Source organism: Aethalodelphis obliquidens, unplaced genomic scaffold, assembly GCF_003676395.1.
Source record: "Aethalodelphis obliquidens isolate GAN/ISIS:26980383/991018 unplaced genomic scaffold, ASM367639v1 scaffold33, whole genome shotgun sequence".
In the NCBI taxonomy this organism is placed as follows: Eukaryota; Metazoa; Chordata; class Mammalia; order Artiodactyla; family Delphinidae; genus Aethalodelphis; species Aethalodelphis obliquidens.
In genome coordinates, this window is record NW_020837977.1 from 2,538,733 (window position 1) to 2,556,977 (window position 18,245).

The window sequence follows — 18,245 nt, forward strand, 5'->3', positions numbered from 1 at the left end:
TAACTGATCTTGGACAAAATTTTTACATGAAAAAATATCTAAATTCAAAGTCAGTAGTAAACTGTATTCTATAAAGACATGAGCCCTAAACAAGTCATGTCTTATTTAAAGTTAAAATGTTACAGTATATAAATACCAAGAGCTTTGTGAGGCTAAACATTAGCTTGTCAAGTGCAGTTATAATATAAACCCTTATTTCTTTTCATATTTGTGTTCAATGCAAAAACTTGATAGTAATGTTAAATACAGTTTCTCATCAGCAGCAGTTGAGAACTGGAATAATGAAAGAAGGCAACCAGTAAAACTCTCCAGTGTTCTAAGGACAATTTTCCATATGTCATTTTAAATGTTGCATAGAAAATATACTTTACAGCCAACCTGCCAATATTACTCATTACTGTGATTTACAGTAAATAAAATAACTGCTGAAACTACTCTTTCTATCTAACTGGCCCATGACAGAATTCCGAGGTTACTTTATTATGCATAGCTAAGCTTTTTCTATCTCAAACATAAGATAGCCATAGCATTATTAATTTAAATTTTGCGATGAAGCGCAAAAACCTCAGATTTGTGGCCTTAAAAAACAAGCCCTGAATTCTCCAGCAATAAAACACATGGAACCACCACCTGGGAAGCTCAGTTTTCCTGCTCTCATTATACTTACTTTTCTTTTTTATCTACAAGCAGATGAGAACTCACCATTTGAATTATACAGAATCTGCATAGTTTCAAACTCCAAAGTTGTGTAAGTTGGGTCCAAAACTTCACTGTAATTTGCCATCTCCATGTCCAGTATCGGTTCCGATACCCTCATCATTGATTTAGATACACACATACGAGTGGCACCACAGGCCCAGAGTGTGTGATGGCTGTTGGGCTTTCAATCTGTGAGGGATAATCCAAAGTTAACTGTAACTGAGTGACTTATGTGCTACAGTGGGAGGAGCTGTAAAACTGTAAACTCCTTCAGCAGGCCATATTCTGCTTACTTCTTTTTCTTTTATGGTGTACGAAAGCAATTCATTGTGATAATGTTGGAATGCTTCATGAAATCACCTTATCTGAAGTGCTTAGTGGACTAACATGATTTCCTAAATGGATTTCCAGTAGACAATAAATGATGTCATTAAGAGGATTAAAAATAGAAAAGAGAATACCTCTGATTTTGAACTGTCATTATAGCATCATTTCTCCCATTTAAGCGGCTGAAATCTCATGCCCCATGTTCTAAAAAAATAAGAATCACTTTACTGTTATAAATAGGGTAAGTCAAGACTGTAAGCTAACACTTAACATAAGCACTTAATAATTTCAAGTTTCCTTAGCTAACTTTATGTTGAGGAAAAACAAATTTGTAATTTGAAATGACAGGGATTTATGATATATTCCAGTAGAAGCCTGGGCATAGCCCTAATATGGCCTGAAACACATTCTCTTTAGTTATCAATCTATGAGTCAGTGTCCCTTGCATGTCTGTAAATGTTCCAAGGGCAGAACCAGTGCAGTTGCTAGTATCTTGTAGGCATTCGATAAGTAATTGTTAGACAACCACGGTGAGATGCTGGGAAGCTTGCCATGGCATGCAGCCTGAGAGCCCTTAAAAACTGCTTCAGGGAGGCCCCTTGGAAAAGATGTGCAGGAGGCTGAATACCAGTGTGCATTGAAGACAGGGTAGGAAAGAAAGCTAAATCCTCATTCTCCATAGTGGAGAGTCAATGGAGAACACTAAAACCGAAAGTACAAGAAGCAGCATGTCACTTAAAGTCATGGGGTAATAGTGGGGGGAAAAAAAGAAAGAAAAAAGAAGGCTAAAAGAAGTGCCTCTGAGAACGATGTCCGTTGACCTTTTTTGTTTTTTGTTTTGTAGAATTCTTGGGAGAAACTTTGTAGAATTATTTAATTCTTGAATCTACGTGCTTTTATAACTTTAATAAAAATAAAAACAACAAAAAAGGCAAAAATAATAATAAATAAATGTTACATGAATAAGGTTTCATATATTTTTACTTCTGATGTCAGTTACATTCTAGACATTAAACTGAACATGTGTAGATTTACACATTCCCATCATCAACTTTCTCATACATAACATTTATAAAGCACACTATATGTTTTATGTGTATGTGTGACAAGAAGCATTTAGAGTGTGGGGAAATTTACAAGATAATATTCAAAGATTATATTTTATTTCTGAGAATATGTTTATTGATTTTATCTTCCAAGAAAGAATTCCAGCCACATTTACATTATAAAGTCAGAATTTCATTTTCCACATTTGTTAACGATTACTGCAAAGTAATATTTCTTATTCAATTTCTTAACACCATAGACTTTATGACTACTGTATCTTAGAAATTATTATATTTTTCATCAGGGAAGACTGGCCTCTTAAACTCAAAGCCATGTGAAGAAAATAGCAGAGTCATTTCAGCAGCCAGCATCACTAAATCAAACAGGGATCACTGGAATAGTCCTCTTGTCTTTATATTCTGTAGGATTCTTAATTGTGAGGATAATATTGGGGGGATAAATTTCAGGGACTGATTTTGTTTAGAAGGTTAACTGTAGTAGTTGTTTTTGAAGGGCACAACATGAAAATCCTGTGGTTTTCATTTACATGAAGTGGTTCTCATTTGTGGTGAAGTAGCACAGACCTGTTGTGTTTCCTGTGTGAACACAAAGAGTGCATTGTGCATTGCCCACAGTCTTTCACATGCACGTAGTGACGAACCGATGCTGAGGTATGTCACCAATGGGAATGTACCAACAGAAGGAAAAGAAGCAAAGAAAAAGGTCGAGAACCATTCATTTATAAGACTGCAAAACACTTAAGAGAAATGTGATAAAAAGAGAAATGTGGATATAGATCAGGAGAACAATGCTGTCATAGTTTTATTGGTCTACTCCATCCTGTGTCCATGGGTGGCATCACCATGGATCAGGGCACTGCACTCAAAAGTGGAAGGAGCTTTAAATTCATCTCAGCACAGATCCTCAAGTAGCCACTGGCAATTAGAGCTGGTTTTCAAGATGAAACACATTATTGTAAATTATTTTCTTCACTTTATCAAGTAAAAACTTGAGAATTTCCAGAAGATACAGAGGATTGAAATAGCAGGCATAGCTCTTCAATGGGGGCAGTCTGTCTTAATGATCTTCAGATGTGGAAACTCCCACAGAATTCAGTCAGCCTCACTCTAGTGAAGGAAAGATTCTCTTTGTTTTTGTTTTGTTTTTAATCTTCTAAGACATTACAAAGTAGAGTAGAAGTCCTCTTTTCTTAAATTCTAGAACTGGTAATTTACTAAACTAGTTAAGCAAATAAAATAATTGAAACAAAGAGTCATAAAAATGGTATATCTATACTTAATATGTATAATTGTTACTGTTTTGTTGGATAACCAAGACCTTTTATTTGAGTAAGAATCCAAATAAATGGATTTTTTCTTTTTAAATTGAAGTATATATAGAATATACATACATATATTCTTTTTCAGATTCTTTTCCATTATAGGTTATTGTAAGATATTGACTATAATTCCCTGTGCTATACAGTAGAACCTTGTTACTTACCTATGTTGTATAAAGTAGTGTGTACCTGTTAATCCCAAACTCTTAAGTTATCCTTTCCCACCCCACCCTGCTTTCCCCTTTGGTAACCATACATTTTTTTTCTATGTCTGTGAGTCTGTTTCTGTTTTGTAAATAAGTTCACTTGTATCATTTTTTAAGATTCCATATGTAAGTGACATCATATGATGTTTGTCTTTGTCTGGCTTGCTTCACTTAGTATGATAATTTCTAGGTCTATCCATGTTGCTGCAAATGGTATTATTTCATTCTTTGTTATGGCTGAGTAATATTCCATTGTATATATGTACCACATCTTTTTTATCCATTCGTCTGTTGATGGACACTTAGTTTTCTTCCATGTCTTGGCTATTGTAAATAGTGTTGCTATGAACATTAGGGTGCATGTATCTTTTGAATTAGAGTTTTCTCTGGGTATATGCCCAGGAGTGGGATTGTTGGATCACATGGTAACTATTTTTAGTTTTTTAAGGGACTTCCATACAGCTCTCCATGGCAGCCGCACCAATTTACATTGGGGATTCTTTCTTCTTATTATTTTTTTTATAAATCCCATACACTACCTTTGATTTCTTGTATTTTTTTTTAAGTGGAGAAAAAAGTCAAAGGTATCTGTAAAGCAACTGGAATACAGAAGGCTTCTAGAATTTTATACTTTTTGAAATATATTTTAATCAACTTGCTTTTATTCACTTCCAAAGTACTTTCCTTGGTTTTTATAGGGAAATTTTTTTCTTTTAACACTCATATTTCATTAGATTATGCAATATTTAACTAAATTATAGAGTAAAATAACAAGAATAAATGGCATTAACATGCTAGGTAAAAAATACAAGTGATCCTTGATAACTATATAGAGTTGATGAGATGGTCAGAGGACACTGCGGCACTAATAACAATAGCCAAGGTGAAACAATACAAATGTCCATAATGGATGAATGGATTAAAAAAAACATGATATATAATGGAAAACTATTCAGCTTTAAAAAGGAATGAACTAGTGATACATACTACAACACGGATGAGCCTTAAAAACATTATGATAAATAAAATAAGCCCATCACAGAAATACAAATACTGCAAGATTGCACTAATATGAGAAATCTAAAATAGTCATCCTTATAGATTCAAAGAGAGGAATGGTGGTTGCCAGGGGCCAGGGGGAGGGAGAAAGGGGAAGTTACTAATTAAAAGGTTTAAAATTTTATTGAAGCAAGATGAGTTACCTTCTTACTTCTAGTCAGGTCATATACCTCAGAAAGAAAGACAACATTATTTGTAGATAAAATCATCTAAAGATCTGCCATACAACATTGTACCAGCCAACAATAATGTATAACACAACTTAAAAATTTATTAAAAAGGCAGCACTTATGTTAGATGTTCTTAGCACAATAAAATCAAAAGATTTATGATGAACTGAATTACAGTATGGGAAAATTATCAACCTTATTAGTAATCAGAGAAATGTAAAACAAAACAGTGTTGTTAAAAAAAAAAAAAAGATGCCTTCTACTTAAGGAAAGTAGCCTACCCTGGAAACTAAATTAGTATCTTCTACAAAGGAAGTTGAGAACCTGAGTCAATGCAGGGAGCTGGCTAAGTAGAGATTAGATTTTTCTCTTGAATTGATTTTAACATGAGATAACTTGTTTTTTAAAATTAACTTGTATTCCTCCATAAGACAAATCCCTCCTCTCTACTTTTAAAATTAATTAGGCTTCATTCAGAATATTTTTGTTTGCTTAAAGAAGAGTAAGAAAGGACAATGAGGAGGATGAGAAAGAAAGGAAATAAAGAGATAACGAAAAAAGAAAATGTCACAGAGAAATAATTTTAGTCATGGTTACTTTGGATTTTTAATAATGCATCATAATCAAGCAAGTATCACTCTTTAGTGTTTTGTGTTTTCCCTTTCAATAGTGATTGTGACATTTTCATAACTTAGTAACTTTGATTTTTGGAAACATGTCATTTGGCACAATTGAACAAAAGAAAATTATACTATTTAATTGTACGGTATAAAATGTAGATGTGTAAAACAGTTATGGTATTTGTTTATATATTTTCATATTAAAATTCAGGTATTTCCAGCAAAGGGACAGATGAAAAGTCCAGGGAGCTTTTCATAATTGCTTCATCAAGTACTTCTTATGGATAAATTCATTAAGGCTACATTAGATTAAAAGCTTAAGTAGTCATAAGAAAAAATGTATTAATTTTATGCCTAGGTGATATAGAAATGATTGTCCTTAAATAAATGGGACTTATGTTATTAAACCCTACCTTCAACATAATAAACTTATGAGTAATTTTAAGTTTAATTCTTAATGTTTAATTGGGAGAATCATCAAATATTCATGCTAATTCCTAACACAGCAATTTGTAATAATTAACATACATTTTCTAAAATAGAGATATATAAACTTAATCTACATTCAAAAACATAAATATACATCGTAAACTATGATCTACTGAAAGCTCCTTAAACAGAGGTCACTTTGCAGTATCTGTTCTGTACGCTGAACAAAATGTTACTGTTTTTTAGTGTGATCTCATGGTTTGTAGGCTAAGATATACCTTCTTACTTCTAGTCAGGTCATATACCTCAGAAAGAAAGACAACATTATTTGTAGATAAAATGTCAGTTTTAAATAGCACAACTAATGTTCTTGAAAAATGTTAAAGCAATGGTTCCTTAAACTGGCATGTGAAATATGATATTTAAACTTCTTTAGAGCAACATAACGAGAGATGAAAACAACACAGGATTTAAAGAAGACAACAACTCAGTTCACTATTGACTATTCAAGATAATAGCAGAAACATTGCTATCTTATCTGTAAGACTATTAAGCCTGTTAAATAGTTCTATACTTTAGTTAAATCATTCCTTCAGAGCATGATTCAAAATAGAAAACAGGCTAGTAAAAATCAATGTTATTTTCATAAAAGAATTTTCATGAAAATAATTTGGAATATTAACATTAAAACATTTTATTTTAAAGTTTTAGTTAACAAAATTTGTTCTGTAAATGTATTCCTTTGAGATTACTTTTCATTACCAAAAGTACTATACTAATCCCAAAAGTAGTTTCTTTTGTTTCCATGTTCCACTTTTTCAACTCTGAAGATTACACAAATGTGATCACTAAAAGTTTGATGAAGAAGAATAGCAATCCAAATCAACCCAGTATATATATGTTTTTTCTTAACATTTTTATTGGAGTATAATTGCTTTACAATGGTGTATTAGCTTCTGCTTTATAACAAAGTGAATCAGTTATACATATACATATATCCCCATATCTCTTCCCTCTTGCGTCTCCCTCCCTCCCACCCGCCCAATCCCACCTCTCTAAGTGGTAACAAAGCACTGAGCTGATCTCCCTGTGCTATGCGGCTGCTTCCCACTAGCTGTCTATTTTACATTTGGTAGTGTATATATGGACATATATATACTACCACTCTCTCACTTTGTCCCAGCTTACCCTTCCCCCTCCCCATATCCTCAAGTCCATTCTCTAGCAGGTCTGCGTCTTTATTCCCGTCTTGCCCCTTGGTTCTTCATGACCATTTTCTTTTCTTTTGTTTTAGATTCCATATGTATGTGTTAGCATATGGTATTTTTCTCTTTCTGACTTACTTCACTCTGTATGACAGACTCTAGGTCCATCTACCTCACTACAAATAACTCAATTTCATTTCTTTTTATGGCTGAGTAATATTCCATTGTATATATGTGCCACATCTCCTTTATCCATTCATCTGTTGATGGACACTTAGGTTGTTTCCATGTCCTGGCTGTTGTAAATAGAGCTGCAATGAACATTGTGGTACATGACTCTTTTTGAATTATGTTTCTCGGGGTATATGCCCAGTAGTGGGATTGCTGGGTTGTATGGTAGTTCTATTTTTAGTTTTTAAGGAACCTCCATACTGTTCTCCATAGTGGCTGTATCAATTTACATTCCCACCAACAGTGTATGACGGTTCCCTTTTCTCCACATCCTCTCCAGCATTTATTGTTTGTAGATTTTTTGATGATGCCCATTCTGACTGGTGTGAGATGATATCGCATTGTAGTTTTGATTTGCATTTCTCTAATGATGTTGAGCATTCTTTCATGTGTTTGTTGGCAATCTGTATATCTACTTTGGAGAAATGTCTATTTAGGTCTTCTGCCTATTTTTGGATTGGGTTGTTTGTTTTTTTGATATTGAGCTGCATGAGCTGCTTGTAAATTTTGGAGATTAATCCTTTGTCAGTTGCTTCATTTGCAAATATTTTCTCCCATTCTGAGGGTTGTCTTTACATCTTGTTTATGGTTTCCTTTGCTGTGCAAAAGCTTTTAAGTTTCATTGGGTCTCATTTGTTTATTTTTGTTTTTATTTCCATTTCTCTAGGAGCTGGGTCAAAAAGGATCTTGCTGTGATTTATGTCATAGAGTGTTCTGCCTATGTTTTCCTCTAAGAGTTTGATAGTGTCTGGCCTTACATTTAGGTCTTTAATCCATTTTGAGTTTATTTTTGTGTATGGTGTTAGGGATTATTCTAATTTTATTCTTTTACATGTAGCTGTCCAGTTTTCCCAGCACCACTTATTGAAGAGGCTGTCTTTTCTCTATTGTATATTCTTGTCTCCTTTATCAAAGATAAGGTGACCATATTGCATGGGTTTATCTCTGCAACTCAGTATATTTTTCAGTGTAAACTGGAAACCAATAAGAGGAGAACTCCACCCAATAAAATGGATTATTAATTCAAAGCAAAGCCACCTTTCATTTCTCAAAAAAAAAATGAGTCAATTAAAAAAAATCATTATTTTCCTGGCTGCCACTGTCTTAATCATCAGCCCTTTTTCAAAATAGAAATCTTGTCTCTTATCCTTTCTACTTTTGATGAGGGAAACAAACATATTTAAAAATTAAAACAAATCAAAATAGGCATTTTAATCTTCAAAGTAAGTTGCTATCACTAACATGCAAAGAAAGAAGTCTGAAATTGGATCTAATGACAGGATTCTATTTTCAAAGTGGTTCATAGATTCTTTCTTAGAGCATGGATTATATATCATTTTTAGATAAACAAAAATAATTTTTCCTTGTCTTTTTTTCCTTCTTCAATCTAGCTGATGATCATGCAATGACCAGCAGAACCACAAAACTCATTAGGTCATTTAAACTAAAGTCATTACCTACATTAAAAAATATACAGTATTATTTTTATTGAAATATACTCATTTTAGAACTGGTGGAAAAAAATTAAAATTAAACTGCACGTTCATAAATTTTACTTACAAAGTTTTCTAATTCCTTTGAAATAATTATTATTCCATAGCTTATTGCTCAATTCATACTGTCTTTCAATTCATGACTATACCCCAAGGAAACAATTTTAAATCCTTATTTTAGATCCACCTTTTATCTGATCAATGCAAACAACTCACATCACTACTAAAAAATGCTAAATAAATAAATTGGACAGAGATACACAGTATCTTGTGAAATACCTGAATTAGTTTAGAAATGTTACTAATTTTTTTTTTTTTTTTTGCGTTACGCGGGCCTCTCACTGTTGTGGCCTCTCCCGTTGCGGAGCACAGGCTCCGGACGCGCAGGCTCAGCGGCCATGGCTCACAGGCCCAGCCGCTCCGCGGCACGTGGGATCCTCCCGGACCGGGGCACGATCCCGTGTCCCCTGCATCGGCAGGCGGACTCTCAACCACTGCGCCACCAGGGAAGCCCTGCTATTTTTTATAATATTTATGGTTTACCTCAGCTACTCATTTCTTTCTATATGCTTATTAAAACATCAGATTGTTATTTAAAACTAGTTATACAATAAGTGTAAAACCCTGAACTAAAGAAGAGTGAAAATGGTATCATAATTAAATCAGTTACTGTTAAGATAGACAAAAGGAGGACTGTGCAGCTGAGACCTAAATGTAACCAAGAAAACACTCTGAGTAAAAGCTTAGAGGTGATATGAGAAATCTGCATATATTAAACCTACCTTCAAGGTCAGTTGCCTCGTGATTCAAAACAGACTCTCCTTTCCAGAAGATAAGGAGCTGATTAGTACTAAATTATTAACTGGAATATAGATTATACTGGTAAGGAAAATTAAAAAAAGTCTGGATATAAGCAACATGTTAGGATTCAACAGTCACTATTTCTGCATTTGGTTTTTACAATCAGTATTATCATTGTTGCCACTGCAAACTCAGCAAAGTTAGTCAGAATATTTAAGATTGTTGTGGCACTCTGATACCAAAGATGCTGTATTATGCAAAATGAAGGGAAGAAAGTTATCAGTTTAAGCCAGTACCTATCTCAAATATGTTCTAAAGTGGTATAATGTTTAGTAAAAACAGCAGCAGTTCTACTATGCTAAGTGCACTGACTTGAACATTTTGAATAAATGTATTATAATGACCATAAACTTTTGCATCTGGGAGACCAATGCATACATACATACACATATACACACATAAGAGTTACAGTTTCTTCATTTTAAAAATGTAGTAGTAGATTATACACACAGTCAAGAACAGCTCAACATTCCTCCTTAAAGCTTTCTTACATACACAGGGAGAACAAAATAATTGTTGTTCTCCCTGTGTATGTAATAATGTGATAATTGATTTATTTTATTATTTTATTTATTTGGCTGAGTTGGGTCTTCATTGCTGCGCGTGGGCTTTCTCTAGTTGCGGCAAGCGGGGACTACTCTTCTTTGCGGTGCACGGGCTTTTCATTGCGGTGGCTTCTCTTGTTGTGGAGCACGGGCTCTAGGTGCGCGGGCTTCAGTAGTTGCAGCACGTGGCTCAGTTGTTGCGGCACGCCGGTCCTAGAGCGCAGGCTCAGTAGTTGTGGTGCACGGGCTTAGTTGCTCCGCAGCATGTGGGATCTTCCCGGACCATGGATCGAACCCGTGTCCCCTGCAGTGGCAGGTGGATTCTTAACCACTGTGCCACCAGGGAAGTCTCTGTGATAACTGATTTAGATGAAACTAATTAAGATTTGCATCTCTATTTAATATAGTTAGGTATTTGGTCAACTCAACTGAAATGTTAAATATTTCACCACAATTTATGTAAATTTCTTTTTGAAAAACGCAATACTGGTTGGTTTTTTGAAAATACCATAATGAAGTATGTCTTTTGGATTAAGAATATAGACGATTAAAATGATATTAATAGCAAACAAATATTAATTTAACTTGAGCCAAATGTCACAGGTAAGGTCATGGCTTTTGCCCATGTGCTAAGTTTCTAAATTAAAGTATCAGAAGCTATCACCACTATCAAGTAAGCAATTTGGAATTGCTTAATGTGTAACATACATTAGGTCAGTGATTCACAAATTCTGCTGCACATTAGAATCATCTGGAGAACTTTTAAAGATCCCAAGGCCCAAGTTGCATCAGATACCAATTACATTAGAATGTCTGTGGTGGCAGTCAGGTATCAGTGTTTTTAAAAATCTTTAGGAGATTCCAAAGTGCTGAAAATTTGGGAAACCATTGCTTTAAGCTGCTAAGTTCTAGAAAGGCAAAGATTTTCTATTTTCTATTTATTATTATGTCTTTAGGGCCTAGAATAGTGTCTTCCACATGGTAAACACTCCACAGATACTTATTGAATGTGTGAATAAAATATATATGCAAATAATTAACTTTGACAGAGTATAGCATTAATATTGAGCACAGAAGTACATTTTGTATGTAACGTACTTTTCCAGTGACTATTTCTACATGAACAAATAGAGAAATTTCCTGCCCTCATGAAACTTACAATAAAAAAATAATAATAATTTATATCTCTATAAAGAGGTGGATAATTGAACCATTGTGTTTCCATTGGATTCACAAAGCTGAACTGAGAAATTCACTGTCTTATACATTTAGACCTTGAAACAGCAAACTTACTGGTATGTAGGTAGATAGAAAGAGGTGTAAACCCTCCTTAGTCTCTGATTCCTCAATGCCTGCTTTAATTCACATTGTTCTTTATTTTTAGGTATTTCAGTAGGAAGTTGCTGCAAACACTGTGTTAACAAATATGGAACTTTTGCTCCTAGGGGAAACACAGGGTGACCTTCCTGTGAGCTTCTGGTCACAACATTGTCATCAATGGATCAATTCATAAACTTGTTTTACGTGGGTTTCTGTTTAAAGACCCCTTATTTAATATCTATATTGTTGATTCATTACCATTGAACTCATTGTCAACATTATAACTCATGCCTGAATGACACTTATCTAACACACATAGTTTCTCTGTAAGGCAAATCATAGCCTTCAGCAATTAGGAACACTAGACAGTACTACCTTTGGGGTCATTTTAAACAGAAAAATCACCATCAAAAAGCACAAAAATGAGGGAAACATGGCACTAAATATGTTGTGAAAAGAACACTTATTTACAGAACAGAGCTGAAACAAAAAGGCTGTGTTGTCTTATTTGACCTCAACTGGGAATGCCATCATCTAGCAACTCAAACTTTCATTACTCGGCACTGCAAAAGTGTTTCAAGTATTGATATTGGGGTTAGAAATAAATTTTAGCAAGTAGTCAAATTCACAAACATGGAACCTGCGAATAATAAGGATCCACTGTATATATATATATGCATTATTACTGAGGTTTCCAATATGCAATAAACAGAAAGTTATTCATTGGCTGTATAACGTTAATTTTATTTTGAGGCAAAATAAAATCTTTTGGAGAATTACAAAGTCCTTTGTAGTCTATTTTTTAAATTCCTGTGTCAACCTGTTAAGGCGCTACCAACCTTTAAAAAAGTTATGTGAATATATTATTGTGCCTAATATTTGTTTTAAATGTAAAGAAAAACATTGATATATATTAATAAACCCATTCCTTTTAAGTCTGTCCATTTATGTTGAACCAGCCTCTAAATGTTTACCTTTATTTTTTGTTACAGGAAACTAAATAAGTTTTCAGTTCCAGGGCCCTAAAAGTAAAAACTCTATTTCCAAATCTTTTATTAAAAAACAAAACAAAACCAAAAAACCCTTCAGCCGGTAATTTCACTATGATTTTAGGTTATGATAGTAAATGAAATGCTTGTTCAGCCAAGCACTGTCACATTCACATTAATTAGGGCAATTTAATTTTTCAGTGATAAATATGCATTATAACAGATATCGTGTTTTTCTAACTGTTCTCCTTTCAGTTATAGAAGAAAGAGAAAAGAAAAGAAAAGGAAAGAAAAGAAAAGAAAAGAAAAGAAAAGAATGACAACATAGGTCGGAAACATGAACCTCTGGAAAAGTTTAGGTAAGCCATGAATATGCAGAATTTAAATAAATTCAATATGTATTTGTATCAAAATGCAAAAATATGTTTTACTTAAGTGTTAAGAGCTTATCAGAATAATTTTATAGCGTTACTACTATTTACAGAATGAAATGAGTAAAAATTAATACCAAGTAGAAAAAAAAACAGTATGGTAAAAATGTATGGTAGCCAATCTATTTTTCATGGAAATGAAGCTTATACAATTTTGAGGCCTCTTGAAGAGGAACAAATTACTAGAAACACATTGCCCTAACCAGGACCTTAGGAGAGGCTCAGACAACTGATGAGTCTTGAAATTTAAGTTTCATTAGCTTCAGTTGAAATCTACCTCTGACTTACCAAATATAGTAACTGGTTTTATTTAAAATTATATAATCCTGATTTCATCTTTACCTGTGTGACACCCTCCCCATTTTTCCTCATTCTTCTCATAGATGTTCATTCTTTAGCTTGCTGCTATTTTCTTTTCCTTTGGAATCTCATGCATTTAAAATTACTATCACTATTTAGAAATATGAATCCAAATTTTTATTGCACTGATTACTCCATTGCAAAATATAATTTTATATCCCCAATTTTTGATTAATCCTTTTCTCTCTGGAATGCATTTTTGTCACATACAGTAAAACTTTGCTGCAATAATGTAAGTAGGGACCAAAAATATACAGAATTATTTGTTTCTGACCAGTTATAATCAAACTAAGTGTTAATGAAATGTCTTGGTAATCTTTTTTACTAAATTTCACACTCTTTTTTTATTATGGACTTTAGAAAGATTTAAAAAAAACTCATTGAATCTCTTTACCCTAAAATATTTGCAATAGTTCACTAATTACATCCGCATGCTTACATTCTACTGTATACCAGCTTCCTGGTACATTCAACATACCCAAACTAAGAAGACTCACATAGATACTCTCCACTTTTTCATTTATTGTTCATTGTTATAGTCCAAAATATTGGAATGATTAGTTTATCATACATCTAGCAGGGAGGTCAATGTGTTTGTATGAATGAGGAAAGAAGAAAATGAAATAAAGGATTAAAATTTTTTCTACATAAAGACCTCATTGCAGCAATGGGGGCTACTTAGAGAGCTTATGTGATAATGATAGAGATATAATGTACAAATGCCTTGATTCTAGAAGTCGAATTAGCATCTAGGAAAAGCATGAAGGAGAAGAAACTCATTATCCTGTGGCTTCAAGGACTATTCCTTTGTGTTATCTACAGAGAGCTGAGATTCAAAACAAGCCTTTCTGGTTCCAAAGGCTTTGCTTCTTCTCTTATGCCCTCTATTTGCTGGTATGCTTCAATTCACTTTGTCAAGATACTGAAAGACAAGTAACCAAATTCTAGTGAAAGTATTTCCATTATATAGGCATGACATAATTCCAGCTTTATATTAACTTGTATGAAATATCACTTCACCAAAATTTAAGTGGCATATTAAGAAAATCATCAAGCTATAGCAGTGGTTCTCAGTGAAGGGTAATTTCCCCTCAGGGCAGAAATTTGCAAATGTCTGGAGACCTTTTCGGTTGTGACAACTTAGAGACAGCAGTGATGCTGATATACAGTGAGTACAGGCCAGGATTGCTGCAAACATCTTACAACAACAGAGTGATTGCTCACAGCAAAGAATTATCTATGTCAAATGTTAATAATGCTCAGGTTGAGAAAACTTGACCTACGTATGGTAGACCTAGGTCATGTGTCCTCATTTAAAATTCAACATATTTTTAGCCTGGAGGGGTGGGATAGGGAGGGTGGGAGGGAGGGAGATGCAAGAGGGAAGACATATGGGAACATATGTTTATGTATGACTGATTCACTTTGTTATAAAGCAGGAACTAACACACCATTGTAAAGCAATTATACCCCAATAAAGATGTTAAAAAAAAAAAAAATTAGCTGTGTGCTATTACCAATACTAAATTGTTACTTAGGTACATATGGGAAATTTTGGCTTCCTTTTGTTTGTTTCTTTGATTGCCTGGCCCATATAACTTTTATGAGTGTTTTATTTAAGCTCTTGACTTGTAGTCTTCTTAAAGTTTCAGGTTATTATGAAAACAGTATATTTCAGAAATTTATATAGCTTACTCTTACCAAAAGTAAGGAATCTTAGTTATGAGGTTAGGAAACTCCAAAAATATTGCATTTCCCTCCCCTTCCTTGACATTTTTATCTTATTTGTTTAAACAATGATAGAGTAGTTCTAAAAATAATGATCTAAGAGAGACAATGGGGAGAGCTAGGTGTGCCCATGTACAGCCTGAAATTTGTTTAGACTCATCAGACAGGTAGAGAGGCTTCTTTATTTTTATATCTGAAAGACAGTTTGTTTTTATTTTTCTCTAGTACTGACTTGTAAACATCCAGGTACTTCATGTGTTGTGTGTGGGATTAAATCCTAGTACCAATATAGATTACCTCTTTTCTACAGATCGGATTTTCATATGTTTATGGAATTAACTTTTATTTTGTCAATGTGAAGTTCAATACGGTCAATCTGAGGTTGGAAGGAAAAGAGTTAGAGAATGAAATTTTTTGTTTGGATTCTTCTCTTAGTTTAGATTGTTTACTACCATTGTTTTTTCATTAGAGTGGTTAATGAGTGTGTGGAGGTCTGCCAATACAGTAATTATCTAATGCTGTACAAGTAGTGAATGACAATTAAGAGGTTTTGGCTAAACAGACACGTGAAAGGATGCTCAGTATCACTAATCATTAGAGAAATGCAAATCAAAACTACAATGAGGTATTACCTCACACCAGCCAGAATGGCCATCATGAAAAAATCTAGAAACAATAAATGCTGGAGAGGGTGTGGAGAAAAGGCAACCCTCTTGCACTGTTGGTGGGAATGTAAATTGATAGAGCCACTATGGAAAACAGTATGGAGTTTCCTTAGAAAACTAAAAATAGAACTACCATACGACTCAGCAATCCCACTACTGGGCATATACCCTGAGAAAACCATAATTCAAAAAGGGTCATGTACCATAATGTTCACTGCAGCTCTATTTACAGTAGCCAGGACATGGAAGCAACCTAAGTGTCCATCAGGAGATGAATGGATAAGGAAGATGTGGCACATATATACAGTGGAATATTACTCAGCCAGAAAAAGAAACGAAATTGAGTTATATGTAGTGAGGTGGATGGACCTAGAGTCTGTCATAACAGAGTGAAGTAAGTCAGAAAGAGAAAAACAAATACCGTATGCTAACACATATATATGGAATCTAAAAAAACCCAAAATTGTTCTGAAGAGCCTAGGGGCAGGACAGGAATAGAGGTGCAGATGTAGAGAATGGACTTGAGGACACAGGGAGGGGGAAGGGTAAGCTGGGACTAAGTGAGAGAGTGGCATGAATATATATACACTACCAAATGTAAAATAGATAGCTAGTGGGAAGCAGCCGCATAGCACAGGCAGATCAGCTCTGTGCTTTGTGTCCGCCTAGAGGGGTGGGATAGGGAGGGTGAGAGGGAGACGCAAGAGGGAGGGGATATGGGGATATATGTATACGTATAGCTGATTCACTTTGTTATACAGCAGAAACTAACACACCATTGTAAAGCAATTATACTCTAATAAAGTTGTTAAAAAAATAAATAAAATAAAATAAAATTCAACATATTTTAAATGAGAATCAATTGTGAAAATATGTTCATGCTTTTTGAAAATTGTAAGGCTCAACTGTGATAACATGCTTCAGCCTTTTGGATATTATAAAGAAAGGATTAATCTCAATTTATTTACTTAAACCTTTATTTATTGAAATATTATAAAATAAATGTTACAAATATATTCTGATATAATCTAAGCTACATAGACACAACCTCTTATATACTTCATCATAACTCCAGTATCTCCACAGTCAAGTAGTATTATGCACATTAAAAAAAGTTTGTTTAATTAATGAACTAATATACTAGCATAACAATTGCAATTCCTGGGCAGAATCTTCTACCCAGGTTTAAAATGAAATGAGTAAAAATGAATACCAAGTAGAAAAAAATTATATGGTAAAACTGTATGGTAATCAATCTATTTTTCATGGAAATGAAGCTTATAAAATATAGCATTTTTTTTGAAAAGAGTTCATTTTAATAACTCCAAAGTTAATTTTAATAGCTATAAAACTTAAGAAATATTTGTTATTTCAACAGCTTTAAAATTTGATCTGATCATTACCAAATATTTATACTTTTGGACTTGAGTATGTTTTACTGTTATTTCTTATGTTATTTTCCATTGAAAATTATCCACATATAAAATATTTTATTTATATTACATCCTGCTTGAGATAATACTTTAAGAGTTAGATAATAGTAAATGTAAATGAAGCAAACTCAGAATTCTTTACATTTAACATTCCATATGTTAGTACTTCACTCCAGTTCCAAATTATTTACACAACAATTTACCTAAGATACTATCAAAATATTTTTTAAATTACAATCTGTTTATTAAAAAGACTCACTTTATGTTATTTGTAAAAGTCAGCTACTTTTATAGGAAAATAAATTCTGTTAGGCAGAAAAATAAACAGGAAAAGATATTTGGCAGACAAGCAAAAAGACACAGTAGAAGAGGAAAAAGGAACACAAATTTAGAGCACTAAGTGAAAGTAAAGTGATCATTTAAAAATTTACTAAGACTTAAAAACTTCTACTATTATATTTGTGTGACTTCCATTAGAGGAATAGTCCTGAAATCATAATGGTGGAAGGAGTTTCTTACATAATTTGACTTTGACTATTTTTTATATAACTAGTACTAATTGATCTCTTTATATATTCCAGGCACTCTGCTAAGCTGTTTATTACCCTATTTACTATCCTATTATACTATTTATTTATATCTATCAATTACAAATATTTAATACTACTTATCATACTACCATTATAATCCTTATTATACTATTACTAGATTATTATATTATTGTACTACTTACTATATCTTTACATACACTATTTGTTATTTATTTTATTATACTATTTACTAAGTCTTTAAACTATCCAAACAACTATAAAATGTAGGTACTATTACTTTTCATGTTTCACAAAAAAGGAGACCAGAGACATTAAATTATCTCATTGATTCATTTATTCAACAACAAAAAAATGGAAAGACACATTGATGTCTAAGGAGGAATAAAAAATAAGCCAATACAGGAAGTAAAATGAAATCATAAAAGATGGCCAATTTAGCACAGAGAAGACAGGAAGAGAAAAAAAAAGACACAAAACATAAATGAAACAAATAGAAAATAACTAGAAAAATGGTAGATTTTAATACAGTTGTATCAA

General features: G+C 33.2%; 1 protein-coding gene across 3 annotated transcripts in view; it reads right to left on the reverse strand.

Moving 5' to 3' along the window:
* HNF4G (hepatocyte nuclear factor 4 gamma) overlaps positions 1-18,245 on the reverse strand; it is a 134,273-nt gene that overhangs the window by 25,225 nt on the left and 90,803 nt on the right. The window contains exon 1 of one of the 3 annotated variants that reach the window (XM_027127857.1): positions 703-872. The exons of the other annotated variants lie outside the window; for them this stretch is intronic. Coding sequence (XP_026983658.1) covers positions 703-838 — 136 coding nt within the window. The 5' untranslated portion in view covers positions 839-872. Of the gene's footprint in view, positions 1-702; positions 873-18,245 lie in introns of those variants that run through there. 3 annotated transcript variants of the gene reach the window in all.